A 13,097-nucleotide genomic window follows, 5' to 3' on the forward strand; every position below is an offset into this window, starting at 1 on the left:
AGGCACAAGAATGGAAAATGTTAACGGTTGCCAGAAAAGGCAGAATGCACAACCCAGGAGCCAGTTGGTAACTGGTCTGGCTTGCTGATCACCTTTTTCTGAGGAGGTTAAGCCTCCCTCTGGTTGATGGGGAAACCAAGGGTTAGATGATTTCTCCAACAAAACTTTCCTTTCAGTTAGTGCTCAGCAAACATTTACTTGGATGCTGGCTGACAGAAAATAAGGTATTTTGACTTTTTCTATTTTATGATCACATTTCAATCCTAATCCAAAGGATTTGGTGGAAAAAGGATCACAATGGGAAAGAGACAAAGAGCTGACTAGTGAGACGATCAATCAATCTGTCTATCTATCTGTCTGTCTGTCGATCTATCATCTATCAATCTATCTACCTACCTATCTATCATCTATCTATCTATCAATCATGTATCTATCTACCTATCTATCTATCTATCATCTATATTCGTTAATCTACCAATGTTTTTTATATTTTTGTTTGATTTCAGACAGAGTCTCATGTAGCCCAGGCTGGCCTAAAGCTCACTATGTAGCTAAAGATGACTTTGGACTCCTGATACTCTACCTTTACCTCCCAAATGCTGGAATTACAGAACTATGTGACCACACCCGGCAAAATAATTTTGTTATTCAAAGTTGCTTGAAACATTATTATGAATATATGGAATTTTTTTTTCTATGTACTAGTGTGTTGTACCCACAGAGGACAGAAGAGGGTGTGGATCCCCTGGAACTGGAGGTTGTGAGCCACCATGTAGGTGCTGGGAACCAAACCCAGGCCCTAGGTAAGAGGAGCCAGTATTCTTAACTGCTGAGTCATCTCTCCAGCCCCTAATTATTTATTATTATTATTATTATTATTATTATTATTTTATTTCAGTTAGCCCTAACTAAACTGAAAACTCTTGAACTCTGAGTGAGGAAAAGGGAAAACTAAGATAAAAAAGATCCTTTTAAAATTCAAGCTGCTCAGGGGAAAGCCTTACCAGAAAAATATGGTCTGGAACATTCATTTGTTCATAAACAAAGTTCTTAAAGGCCAACCATAGTAACAGGTGACCTTAACTAGTTCTTTTTTTTTTCCATAAACACAGTGTAGACTCAAATCTATAAACCTATGAATTTGTATTCTATATTAATTGCTCTGTCTCACCAATTTGTTGGTAAGATAAAAACAAAGTTGTCTTCGGAACTGGTAGCAAACATGCCTGATTTAATGGCTGGGTATAGTTATATTTACTCTGTAGAATGAGGTCATACAAGTGTGCAAGATGTGATGTTACATGCCTGCAATTCCAGTACATGAGAGGCAGGGGCAGGAGGATTGTGGGTTATAGGTCAGCCTGGGTTACATATCAAGACCTTCTCTCACAAACCAGAAGATACAACTCTTTTGATCTCAGAGCAAACAGACAGATGAGATTGTGGAAATAACCTTGGCCTTCCGCTTAGGGAGTACAGAAGGTCAATGTTGTGTTTTCACTTAACAAGAAACTCATTTAAAAAGAAAAAAAAGGCTAAATGGGGTCTGGAGAGATGACTCAGCAGTTAAGAGCACTGGCTGCTCTTACAGAGGACCTGGGTTCGATTCACAGTACCCACATGGTGGCTAACAACCATCTGTAACTCCAGTTCCAGGGGATCTGATGCCCTCTTCTGACCTCCATGGGAATTGCACAACATGGGTGCACTTAATACACATACAGTATTGTAATAAACTCATATACATAAAATAAAAATAACAAATTTTTTAAAAACTAAGGCTGAGTCTGCTCCTCTGATTTCTCAGTTTCCATAGGTAACCTATGAACAACTGTTCAAAAATGAATAATAAAGGAAATATAATGAGAAAAAATTATAATAAAAAATTCAAATCCTTTTGCCATTTACGTTCTATTTAAAAAGCTCCATATCTGAGTGTGAGGCTTTTAGCTCTCAGTCACCTGAGAAGGGATCTCAGTGAGGAACTGTCTAGATCAGGTTGTCCCATGGACATGCTTCTGAGGGATCGTCTTTATTACATCAAGCGACACAGGAAGACCCTTCTTAATGGTGGGCAGGACCTGGGCTGTGTAAGCGGAGAAAATCTGAGCTTTCTCAGCTTACACACCCTACACTTTTCTCTGACGTTAGACATGACGGGATCAGCCACTTCAAGCTCCTAATACTGGACTTTCCATAAGGAACTGTCACCTGAAACTGTGAACTATGTAAAAAAAAGTGTTCCTCCCTTAAATTGCTTTTGTCAGAGCATTTTATCACAGCAACAGAAAAGAGAGTACACCAGTGGGTCTATTAGTAAGTACGCGTTTATAAACTGTGGGCGCAGGAAAAACTTAAGATAGTTTGCTTCCTGAGACAAAACTAAAAAGGAGCTTATGAAGGGTTAAAATCCTCGTTAGCGTACGTCATTGCACATACATTAATACAAAAATTATGATGGATTTTTTTAACAACGTAAAATACATATTTTTCTATTGAGAAAAGGACTAATTTTTCCTAAATTTGAATATTTTAAGGAATATTTATAACATGTAAATTTAAGAAAGGGAGTAAGACCAAAACGAATTAATGTGAAAGACAGAGAGAGACAAAGTTTCAAGGACAAACATATATTTTTGGTCAGGAAGGTTTAAAGAAAAAGGATTTTTTAAAAAATAAAACAGGCCTTTTATAATACACATTCTTCTCCAAAATTAGAATGGCTGATTGCTCCAAGGAGAGCAGAGAGAGAAGAACAATATTCAAAAAGCAAAGATTTAATCAATTTGTAAAAGGTTAAAGAGCCTGAAGGGCTTATGAGAAGTGAATCATAGAAAAGGAAATTTTGTGTCAAGTTAGCTATTTCTTTAAACCATGTGAAGACTGTTTTATAAATTGAACATTAATATACAAATATAAAAACAAGAGTCTAATTCTGAATATTTAAAACAACAAATTTTCCTGACATTGATTTTCTGTCTTACCAAGATAATTTCCTGTGTTTTCTGGTATCTCCATTATACTTTTGATTGGGGGAAACATGGAATCTTAGAACAGTTTCCTGAGGTTTTGAGGTGGCAGTGGTGGTGATAATGGTGGTATTCTGCTTGAATGGTTGGTTGGTGGTTTTGCTTCATTCAGAACTGTCAAGATCAGGTTGTCACACTGTAGTGCAGACTGGCCTAGAACACGTGACAATCCTTCCTCTGCCTCCAGAGTGCTGGGATTACAGTGGCAGCTAGGGCTAAGACTTGCCTTAAAGTCTTTTGAGTGATTATTTTAGAAATCCAGCTTTGATCTCTGGCTAAATAAATGACTATTACTTTATGATGATGTTCGATATATATTTTTAATACAAATGTTCTAAAGATTATATAAAATTTATAAAAAGCCTGGTGGTCTTGGTGTGAAGCTGTCAGTCAGGACTGTTAGCTTAAAATGATGTATGCAATAAAAATAATTAAATCATGTGAATTGCTAAACTCTCATGAAAATTTAAACCATGACAATTGTCTTTCCCCATCCATAATTTTGAATCTTCTCTAAAACATTTAGAATCAGAGCCATTTGGTAAAAGAAAATCCTCTACCAGGTACCAATAAGTATTACTTTTTGGTAACACTAAGTCATATAATTCACAGATTAGTTTCTCATTGAATATCTTTGGTAAAAGATCAATACAACTAGAAAGACACATGTTTCTTGGTTCAAACTAACATACAAAATGGGGTTTGTTTTGCTCTGCTGGGCATTGCTTTGTAGTCTGACTTTTTCAACCCTGCATCTCTCGTGAGCCACAATTCTGCAGAAGTGTAATTCCAAACAAGATAATCCAGCCACACCCATCCCCTGTAGAACTGACAGACAGGAGCTCTTCACAGACCCTAGGTGAACTTCCCTGAGACCCAATGTGTGCCACTGATCCTCTATCACCATTACCTCTCTGATGAGAGGCAGCTGAGCAACCAGGGTGTCCACCACGGCCACTACAGATAACCAGATTCTAATCACGTTAATGAGCAGTGGTTTCAGAGAAAAGTCTGGATCAAACACAGGAGGATGTGAAAATGGTCAAAATCAAATGGAACTGTTTGTGTCAATTCAAACTCAAAGCAAGTCAATCAAACCACGTGGGTCTGAAGGAAGGGTCTGCAGGCCTGATTCCCTTATAACAACTATCATAAACAAAACTCTGCCAGTGCCAGGAGACTGCACAGAGCTCACCTCAACTTCATACGGAGTGCTTCCACAAGCCCGTCAGATGGCTTGTAACGAAGGCACTTGTTCCTACTCGCTACGGACAAGGACTGCCATTTCAATACTTCCTGTGATCCTCCTCATGTCTGACTTTAATGGCTTCCCCTCATCTTGGTCTCTGAACATAGTTTACAATGGAACACATATTCTTACTGCAGTGCTTGACATTCTCAAATAAATTTCATAATCATTTGAAAAATCTAGAGGGAAGAGACAGAGGTAAGGAGAGAAGAAGAAAGGAGAGGGAGGGAGAGAGGAAGGGAGGGAGGGGGGAGGGCAACAGGTATTAACTCAGTGAAGATAGGCTGGAGGGAGGGGTGGTGATAAGCAATGCATGTGAGTATGCGTTACTTGTCTGTGCTGGATAGCTTTAGATGTCAACTTGACACATCTGGGTAGAGGGAGTCTCAATTAAGGAACTGTTCCCATTGGACTGGCCTATGGCCAGGTCTGTAGGGCATTTTCTTGATTCTTGAGAAATGTGGGCGGGCCCATCACACTGTGGGCGGTGCCACTCCTGGGCAGGTTGCACTGTATTATACAATAAAAAGCAGGCTGAGCACAAGCTAAAGTAAAGAGCCAGTAAGCAGCGTTCCTCCACGGCCTGTGCTTCAGCTCCTGCCTCCAGGTTCCCGCCCTGAGTTCCTTCCTTGGGATCCCTCAGTGATGAACTGTGACCCAGGACTTGTAAGATAAAGTAAATTCATTCCTCCCCAGGTTGGTTTTGGTCACTGTTTTTCCTCATAGCAAATAAAAGCTAATTAATATAATGTCTAAGAAGGTAGGTGGGGAGTATAGGATGGGACACAGTAGTGAGGAGCCTGAGGCATAGGTTATGTGAGTGTGATTAGTGTTGATTGCCAACCTGACAGGATCTGAAATCACCTAGGGGACAAGCCTTTAGGCACATCCATGAGGGACTGACTGTGTTGGGTAGAAGAAGTGAGGTGGAAAGGCCCACCCTAAAGCTGAGCAGCACTATTCTCTGGCTGGGTCCTGGGTTACAGCACAAGGAAAATGTGAGCTGAACACCAGCCTTCATTTGCTGTGCTCTCTGCTTCTGGGTGTAATGTGATTGGCAGCCATGAGCTCCTGCTCCCCTGACCTTCCCACCAGGAACCCTTATTCCCTTGAACTGTGAATTAACATAAACCCTTTATTTTATAAGTGTCCTTTCTCAGGGTATATTATCACAGAAACAGGGAAAGAAACCAAGATGGGGTGCCTGTGTGGGATGGGACGGGTGGCAGAATGTGGGTTGGTGGGATACACAGAGGTACGGGGTAGGGAAAATGTTGGCACATTCACCAGTGACGCACCAATAAGACCTAAATACAAATTCGGTGGGAGGATGTTTATTTGCTCTGGCTTCAGGTGGAGACATGACGGGAGCAAGTGCCCCCTTACATTATCACATTAGCAGCCTACCCTGGGACTCATGGAGTCCTGTAGCTTTCAAACAGACATAAACAACCACATCACTCAAGACCCAGTCCTCAAGAAAAAGCCTGAAATATAGAAGTTGAGACAATCATGTGATCCAAGACATACACAGCAGGAGAGTTGACTTTTAAGTAAGCAAAAACAGGCTTCTGACCCTCAGAGAAGTGTGAGGGGAGACTCCAGAAAGCCACCCAACCTTCAGTCTAACACGTTGTCTCTGGAAGAACGCTCCCATCCAGATGAAGTCTCAATGTTTTTTCTGGATATAAACCTTGGCAACAAGTAAACATTCTAGTACAGAGTTAAGTCTAGAAATAAGATTAAAACAGGAAAACACAGCTCCACATCTGAGAAGACACAGGCGCTAAACCAGGCATGCACCTAGTTCTTGGACCAGCGGGACTAACTCAGGGAGGACTTCCTGTCAGGGATGCTCCATCACCAAAGCATCCCAGAGGGAAGAAGACACAATACTGTGCCCAAGGACAGAAGGAAATGGATGGACCTACCCACCGTCTGAGCACAAATGGAGAAGAATCAATCTGTGCACCTCAGGCAGGCTGTCACCCACCAGACCTCAGGTAGGCAGACAAATGAGGAAGGTTGGAAATTATACAAAAGTTTTTAAGCTTTCAATAAAACTGCTTGACAAGTGTAAAATATTAATTCAACCTGTCCAAATAGAAAATGATTAATCAGAAGGGTTGGGAGATAATTAGGGAAACAGAAGGTACTCCTTGGGATGGATGAGTGTAAGAGTCATTAGAGACCCCATGACTCAGAGCAGGATTTGAAGGAGCCCTGTCAAAAACCATGCATTAGAATAGGACAGAACCATTACTTCTAAATTTAAAGGAAACTAGATTTTTTTTTCTTGCAATCATCTCAATGGATGTGAGTGATTGCCTCCCTAGGACAGACAATCGAGCACTTTCAGGGCTACAATGTATGCTGATTATACAGGGCTCTGGTGTGCTCCTAAATTACAAACCTGCTCTTCCACCACCATTTCTCAGTGGCCTATTACCTACACTGTACAATCGCTGTTCTCCGGTGAGGGCTGAGCCTCGCCTCATGCAATAGAGCTGTTTTAATTAGATGACACCTTTCCTCCTCAGGGCAAGGAAGGGAGAAAGAACTGAAGGATGAGACCACTTCATATTCTAGGGTTTGTTCTACTCACCGTGCTGTGTGAAGAGGTCGCTGTGAACTATTTCGATCAAGCAGTGAAGTTTCTGGATGGTCAGCAAGCCCGTGGGGACATTCAGAATGAATTCAGTGAACATTTTGCTATGAGAAAAAAACATAAGTGACATCTTTCAGAAGCACAGCCCAAGGAAACGCCCTGAAATACCCCACCAGGTTGGACAGAGTCCTTTATACAATGCAGGTCCAAATACTGGCTTTACTTTACAACCACTTACATGGGTACAGCTCAACTAATGTTCAATAACAAGTGTTGGTGAAAATGTAAAGAAATTAGAAACCTCAGACTCGCTGGAGGACATGAGGGAGGGTTAAACCACTTTGGAATCTCCTCCAAATGTACAAACAAGTTATACCATGTGGCACAGCAACCTCAATTCCTAGGTATAAACTAAGAAAATGGAAGGGAGAAGGAAGGAGGGATGGAGATACATTCATCATATTACGACATATACATACATGTAAACGTTTACACATGACTCCAAGTAGTATTATTTGTAATATTCAAAAAAGGAAAAACAGCCCAATTATCCATCAATTATGAATGAATGAATGAATGAATGAATGAATGAACGAAGTACAGCACAGTCACACAACAGACCTGAGAAGCGTTGCTGGTCCTGGTCCTGAATGCGCCTTGAAAGCACAAGGCTAACGGAGGAGCACAAACGGATGATCCCATTTATACAAAAGACCCAGAAAAGATGAATCTACACACACATGAAATGGACCAAGGACTGCCCAGGGAAGGGGGCAGGATAGGAAATGGGTGGAAATGGCTCCAGGCATCTTACTGGGTAATGAACATGTTCTACAATCAGACCCCATGATGGTCTCACAACTTTGGAAATTAAAAAACAACTGACGATACATCACCTGTAATCACACAGCCTTGTCATAGTTCAAGTTTTTACTTCTAGAGCCAGTGCTATAGGCCTGCAACTCCAGCACTCACCTATAGCCCCAGCACTCAGGAGGATGAGGCAGGATGATGGCTAAAGGCCACCATGGGAACATGGTGAGACATGTCTCAAAACACAAATACCAGGGACTGAAGTCCCACACCTGCAATCCTGGCACTGTGGAGACTGAGAAAAGAGGATTGTGGTGAGCCAAGGCCAACCCGAAGTATGCCGTCAACCCCTCTAACAAAATACTGAACGAAGGATCAGAGAAATGCCCTGGCCAGTAAGATGCTGCTAGGCATGCCTGGCAATCTGAGTTCAATCTCTAGAGCACATATAAAGATGTAAGGAGAGAGAATCAACTTCACAAAGTTGTCCTCTGGCCTCTACACGTACGGCATGGCATGTGCAGGCCCACCCAAACACATACAAATGCCAATAAGAAATAAATACTCAAACAAATACATGATTTTTTAAAATGAAAGACAAAGAGAGAATTTGTAGTGTCCAAAAGACCATGAAGGAAGAAAGGCTAGAACTTTTTGTAGGACCTAAAAAGATGCGAACAGAAACAGCAAGCCTCAGCTCATCAATTATGCTGCAAGCTTAATTCCTAGTAGTGGCAAAGTTTGGGAAAAGACACCAGAATGAACCAGTAGAATTTTGGTTTAACGTTTAGGGGGACACCGAAAAATATCTATTAGGAATCTTTTAAGAAGTCAGGTATGGTAGAGCATGCTTGTAACACCAGAACTGGTGAGGTGGAGGCAGTGGGCAGTCAAGGTCACCTTAGCCTACATAACAAGTTTAAGGCTAGCCTGGGCTACATAGCTCAATGAAACAACAAAGAAACAAATCTTTTAGGAGATGTAAGACCAAGTCATTTCACTTCTGCGATTATCACAATATACAATAAAGGCACATCTACAGTTCAATTATAGAAAACTTTATCCTAGCACATTTACAAAGGTGAAAAACTAGACGACTCAACACTCCTCAGGTGACAACATCGAGGGGCCTGCTCTTTGTAATCAAGAAGACCAGGATGGCTTTGAGCCTCAGTGTTTACCTGCTGAGTTGTCAAGGAGGAGCAAGATTAGGCTAAGGATGAGGCCCAAGCTTTAGCATTGTGGCAGAGCCAACTGACTGACATGTGAACAGTGCTTTGGTTTACTTTGTATGCGGAAAAGCACCTAATAGATGGCAGGTCTGTTGTTAAAATAAATGATGGGCCAACATGGGATGGTACACTCTGAAAGTCACTGGTAATTATGATACACCAGAGGGCTGCATGACATGGCAGAAGCTGGCCAAGAGGAAAAGAGCAGTGACATGAAAGGGACGTATGTGCATGTGTGTGTGTGTGTGCATGTGAGTGTGTGTGGTGTTCAAGCCTTTCTGGTCATTTTTGGATCGCGGACTAACATTTGGGTTGTTTCTTCTGTCATTACAAAAATATGCATTGCTTGGTGTTTAAAACACTGTTCATGAAAACAAGAGGACTTGAGATTGGACATGCAGAACCCACTTAAATGCCATTGCCCACGTGCATGTAATTCTAGCTTCAGGAGGTGGGGTCTCCCCTATAATTCCAGTCTTGGAAGGCTGAGTCAAGGGGAATCCCCTCAAGCAAACTGATGACCAGGACTATCCAGCTTGGCAAGGTGTTTGATTGATACACCATGACCCGAAGGAGTATGGTGGAAGGGCCCGGAAGAGGGAGGCACCCCACATCATCCTTGGGCCTCCGTCTGCATGTGCACATACACATGTTTATGTGCACAGGCACAAAAGCACGCAGCTGAACCAAGCGTGGTGGTGAACACCTTTAATCCCACCACTTGGGAGGCAGAGGCAGGCAGATCTCTCTGAGTTCAATGAAAACCTGGTCTATATAGTGAGTTCCAGGCCAGCTGGGGCTACAGGAAGACCCTGCCTCAAAAAGACCAAAAAAAAAAAAGAAATAAAAAAGCATGCAGCTGCTTACACACATGTATGCATAGCACACAAACACAAGAAAAAGAGAAAAAAAAAACAGGAATTGATTTTCTAAATAGAAATATATATATATATATATATATATTTTTTTTTTTTTTTTTAATTTTTGTGGTAGCCCCAGCTGGCCTAGAATTCACTATGTAGACCCGGCTGGCCTTGAACTCACAGAGATCCGCCTGCCTCTGCCTCCCAAGTGCTTGGATGAAAGGTGTGCACCACCACACCGGCTATAATATATATCCTACTTGATTTTAAGGTCACTTTTGAAATTGGTGTAGAAGGCACTGAGGAGAGATACAGACACAGAGCAGGGGGTGAAGGAAGATGAGATGGCGCTGGGGAAATAGCCGCTGCGAGCACAGAGCACGAGGTTCATCCATCCGTCGTGAGCCCAGAAGGTTGCCTGTGGGCAATGGTAAGGGCGTCAGTGAGGGCGTACCAGAACACTCGCTCTCATGTATCCAGCCCTTTGCTTCTCAAACATGCACTGAGAGCCCGTGGAGGGGTCGAGAAAACCAGACAGCTAGGCTGCCATGTCTAATTCAGCGGGAAAGGCTCATGATTTAGCTTTTCTAATAAATTTTTTAGGGGTCACAGGTGCTACTGATTGCAGGACCACCTTTTAATACCAAGCTTCAAGGAAAGGACTTTGCAGACACCAGTGGGTAGAATGACAGTCCAGGGTTTTCTTTTCATCATTCTGGGCCTGCTAAGCTAAATGCCACTGTCAGTGCCCCACAATCAGAAAACCAGTGTCCCTGCTGGACACTAAATTCTAGGCACATCAGAAAGACTGCCTGCCCAGGAGACGTGCTCTTCAATCCTAAGACAGTGGCCTCGGGCAGAGATAAAGTGCAGCAAAGACGTCCCCTCGGGAACAAACGTCCTCTTACTAGTATTTAGGAGTACTGGGCTGAAGCAGTGCCATCCCCTGTACTGCTCATCATGCCAAATCACAATCATACATGAAGCAGAAGAGGCCAGGGCTGCTGGACTCCTCTGTGGCGTACACCGCTTCTCAGAAAGACATGAGATGTACTGATACACAGAAAAGGCAGACCAAAGCGGGGGGTGGGGACACACGGGAGGGAAGGGAAACCCTGGTCCCAAGCCTCACACCCCACTCTGAAAGCCCAGTGACCACCTTCCACATAATTCATCATCATCACCACCACCACCACCGATGGCAACACTTCTAACCTTTATGCCTGTGGCTCAGAGCCCTTCACTTAAGATTCATAAAGAGAAATCGAGCGGGATAGAAAGAAGAGGAGCAACGACAAGAATGGGAAAGCACCTGTGCAAGGTTCTCATGTGCTAAAAATTCAAAGGAAGCCAACAACCACATACTGAAATCCGGACACTCAAGTAGACGAAACAGTAAGTATGGATTGTCAGTTAGTGTTGCCAACTTGACAGGACCTAGAATCATCTGGGATATGGGCACCTGCACATTCCCGTGGGGGATTACCTTCATTTGATTATTTAATGTGAGAAGACCCATCTTATTTACGTGCAGGGCCATTCCCTGGGAGCGGAATCCTGGTCTGTCACAAATGCAGAAAGTGACCGAGCACTGGATATTGCTTCTTGACGGTGAATGTGATGTGACCAATGGCTTCTGAGCCCCGGCCAGGTGGACTGCAGTGTTGAACTGTAAACCAGAACAAACCGCTTCTCCCTTGTGTTGCGTCTGTCAGGTTTTGGTTTTTCTTAAACTAAGATATTGGGTCATAGTCGCAATGTGCCATAAACCATTTTCTAAGAAAATGGCTGTGGCTGTTCAAAGACAACCCCTTTGACTCGGGCAATTACCTGAGTTCCTTGGGATCAAATACCAACTTCACATCGTTGACGATGGTCGGCAAGTATTTCAGTGCTGCCCCCTGCAAACAGAAAGAGTGGTTGAGCCAAATGCAGGCGGGCAAATGCTAACACAACCTTTTAATTCTGACAAAAATGCACAAAAAGCAACGACGGAAGGGCTACGTCTAGATGAGGCCTAAACACAATGAAAACTGAGCAAAACACGTGTCTGTGACATGGCTGTGTCCACACGTAAGAAGCAATATTAATGAGCACCAACAGGCATCCCCTGTAGACCGTGTCCACACTGGGAGCCGAGTATAAACGTGGTTTGTGTCCTTTCTTAATGAAATACTTACCGTTTTTATTTTACGTTTGTGAGTGTATTGCCTGCATGTATGCAAGTGGCTCCATGTGCATGCAATGCCCCATGGAGGTCAGAAGAGAGCATCAGATTCCTTGGAACTGGAGTCACGGACAGTTGTTAGCTATCATGTGGGTGGTGGTATTTGAACCTGGGTCCTCTGCAAGAGCAGCCAGCGCTCTTAACTGTGAGTTTGACGTCTTCAACCGTAACAAAGTCTCAGATAACAAAATGAAGACGTCACCTAGAATCATCCAATGACGCTCCGCACACTCAACAGTGAACTCGGAGTTCTGTTCTACTCCAAAGACAATTCCTGTCTGTCTGTGAATTCCTTAGGGAAGAATAGTTACGTTCTTTCACTAAAGTATCGCCTACGTTCACTTTTGTGCCTTCTAGAAAGGCTTTTGAAACTCCACGTGGAGTTGCGGAACTGAACGTGAAGGTCGTGAGAAGCTTGGCAACAGTCAAAGGTTTCTGAACATACAATCACCAAAAATTGATCTAAAACCAAATGTACAATGCACCTGTTTGCAGTGCTAGCCCAGGTTAGACCTCATGATTTCACTGCAGCCTTAGTGCGAAACACGCACTGCATTCACTTTGTTCTGTGTGTGCGATCGCAGAGCACAAGGCCCGGGAAAGCCACCTCAAACACCTTGACTCAGAGTCCACACTACTGTGTGAGCCCTAGTATTCCTACGATAATACATTTCCTGCTTTTACAGAAACATAGTGGTTTATGGAACACAAAGACCTGTGATAACTTCCTGCCATCACTTCTCAACACATCTTCTGTTAATGTCTCTTTGGATTGGATTGCGGCAGACGTGCATCCATCTCATTAGTATGCAATTTTGCTTTGTTCTTTAACACGTGGCAAAATTAAATGCAGATCCAAGAATTGTTTTCAAATAAATTTTTAATGATTTGTTACTAATAAATGCTTGGGTTGGATACCTATTTTATATACCTATTTATCAGGGGTCATGGAAAAACTTCTCAGATGAAAGGGGGTTAAGAGTGAAAAAAAAAAAAAAAAAAAAGCTTGTGTTTTACAAAATCCACAAGCTCCCAGAATAAGAGTGGAGACAGATTCTATCACCTGCTGTGTTCCA

General features: G+C 42.6%; 1 protein-coding gene across 1 annotated transcript in view; it reads right to left on the bottom strand.

The window, feature by feature from the left end:
- LOC103733379 (dedicator of cytokinesis protein 1) overlaps window positions 1-11,709 on the bottom strand; it is a 362,643-nt gene extending 350,934 nt beyond the window's left edge. The window contains exons 1-2 of the mRNA XM_008832196.3: window positions 11,625-11,709; window positions 6,884-6,990 (exon numbers count right to left, since the gene is read on the bottom strand). Of these exons, the coding sequence (XP_008830418.2) occupies window positions 6,884-6,986 (103 nt within the window). The 5' untranslated portion in view covers window positions 6,987-6,990; window positions 11,625-11,709. The remainder of the gene's footprint in view (window positions 1-6,883; window positions 6,991-11,624) is intronic.
- Between the last annotated feature and the right edge of the window lie 1,388 nt (window positions 11,710-13,097).

The sequence above is a fragment of the Nannospalax galili genome, unplaced genomic scaffold (genome assembly GCF_000622305.1).
Source record: "Nannospalax galili isolate Female #2095 unplaced genomic scaffold, S.galili_v1.0 scaffold810, whole genome shotgun sequence".
In the NCBI taxonomy this organism is placed as follows: Eukaryota; Metazoa; Chordata; class Mammalia; order Rodentia; family Spalacidae; genus Nannospalax; species Nannospalax galili.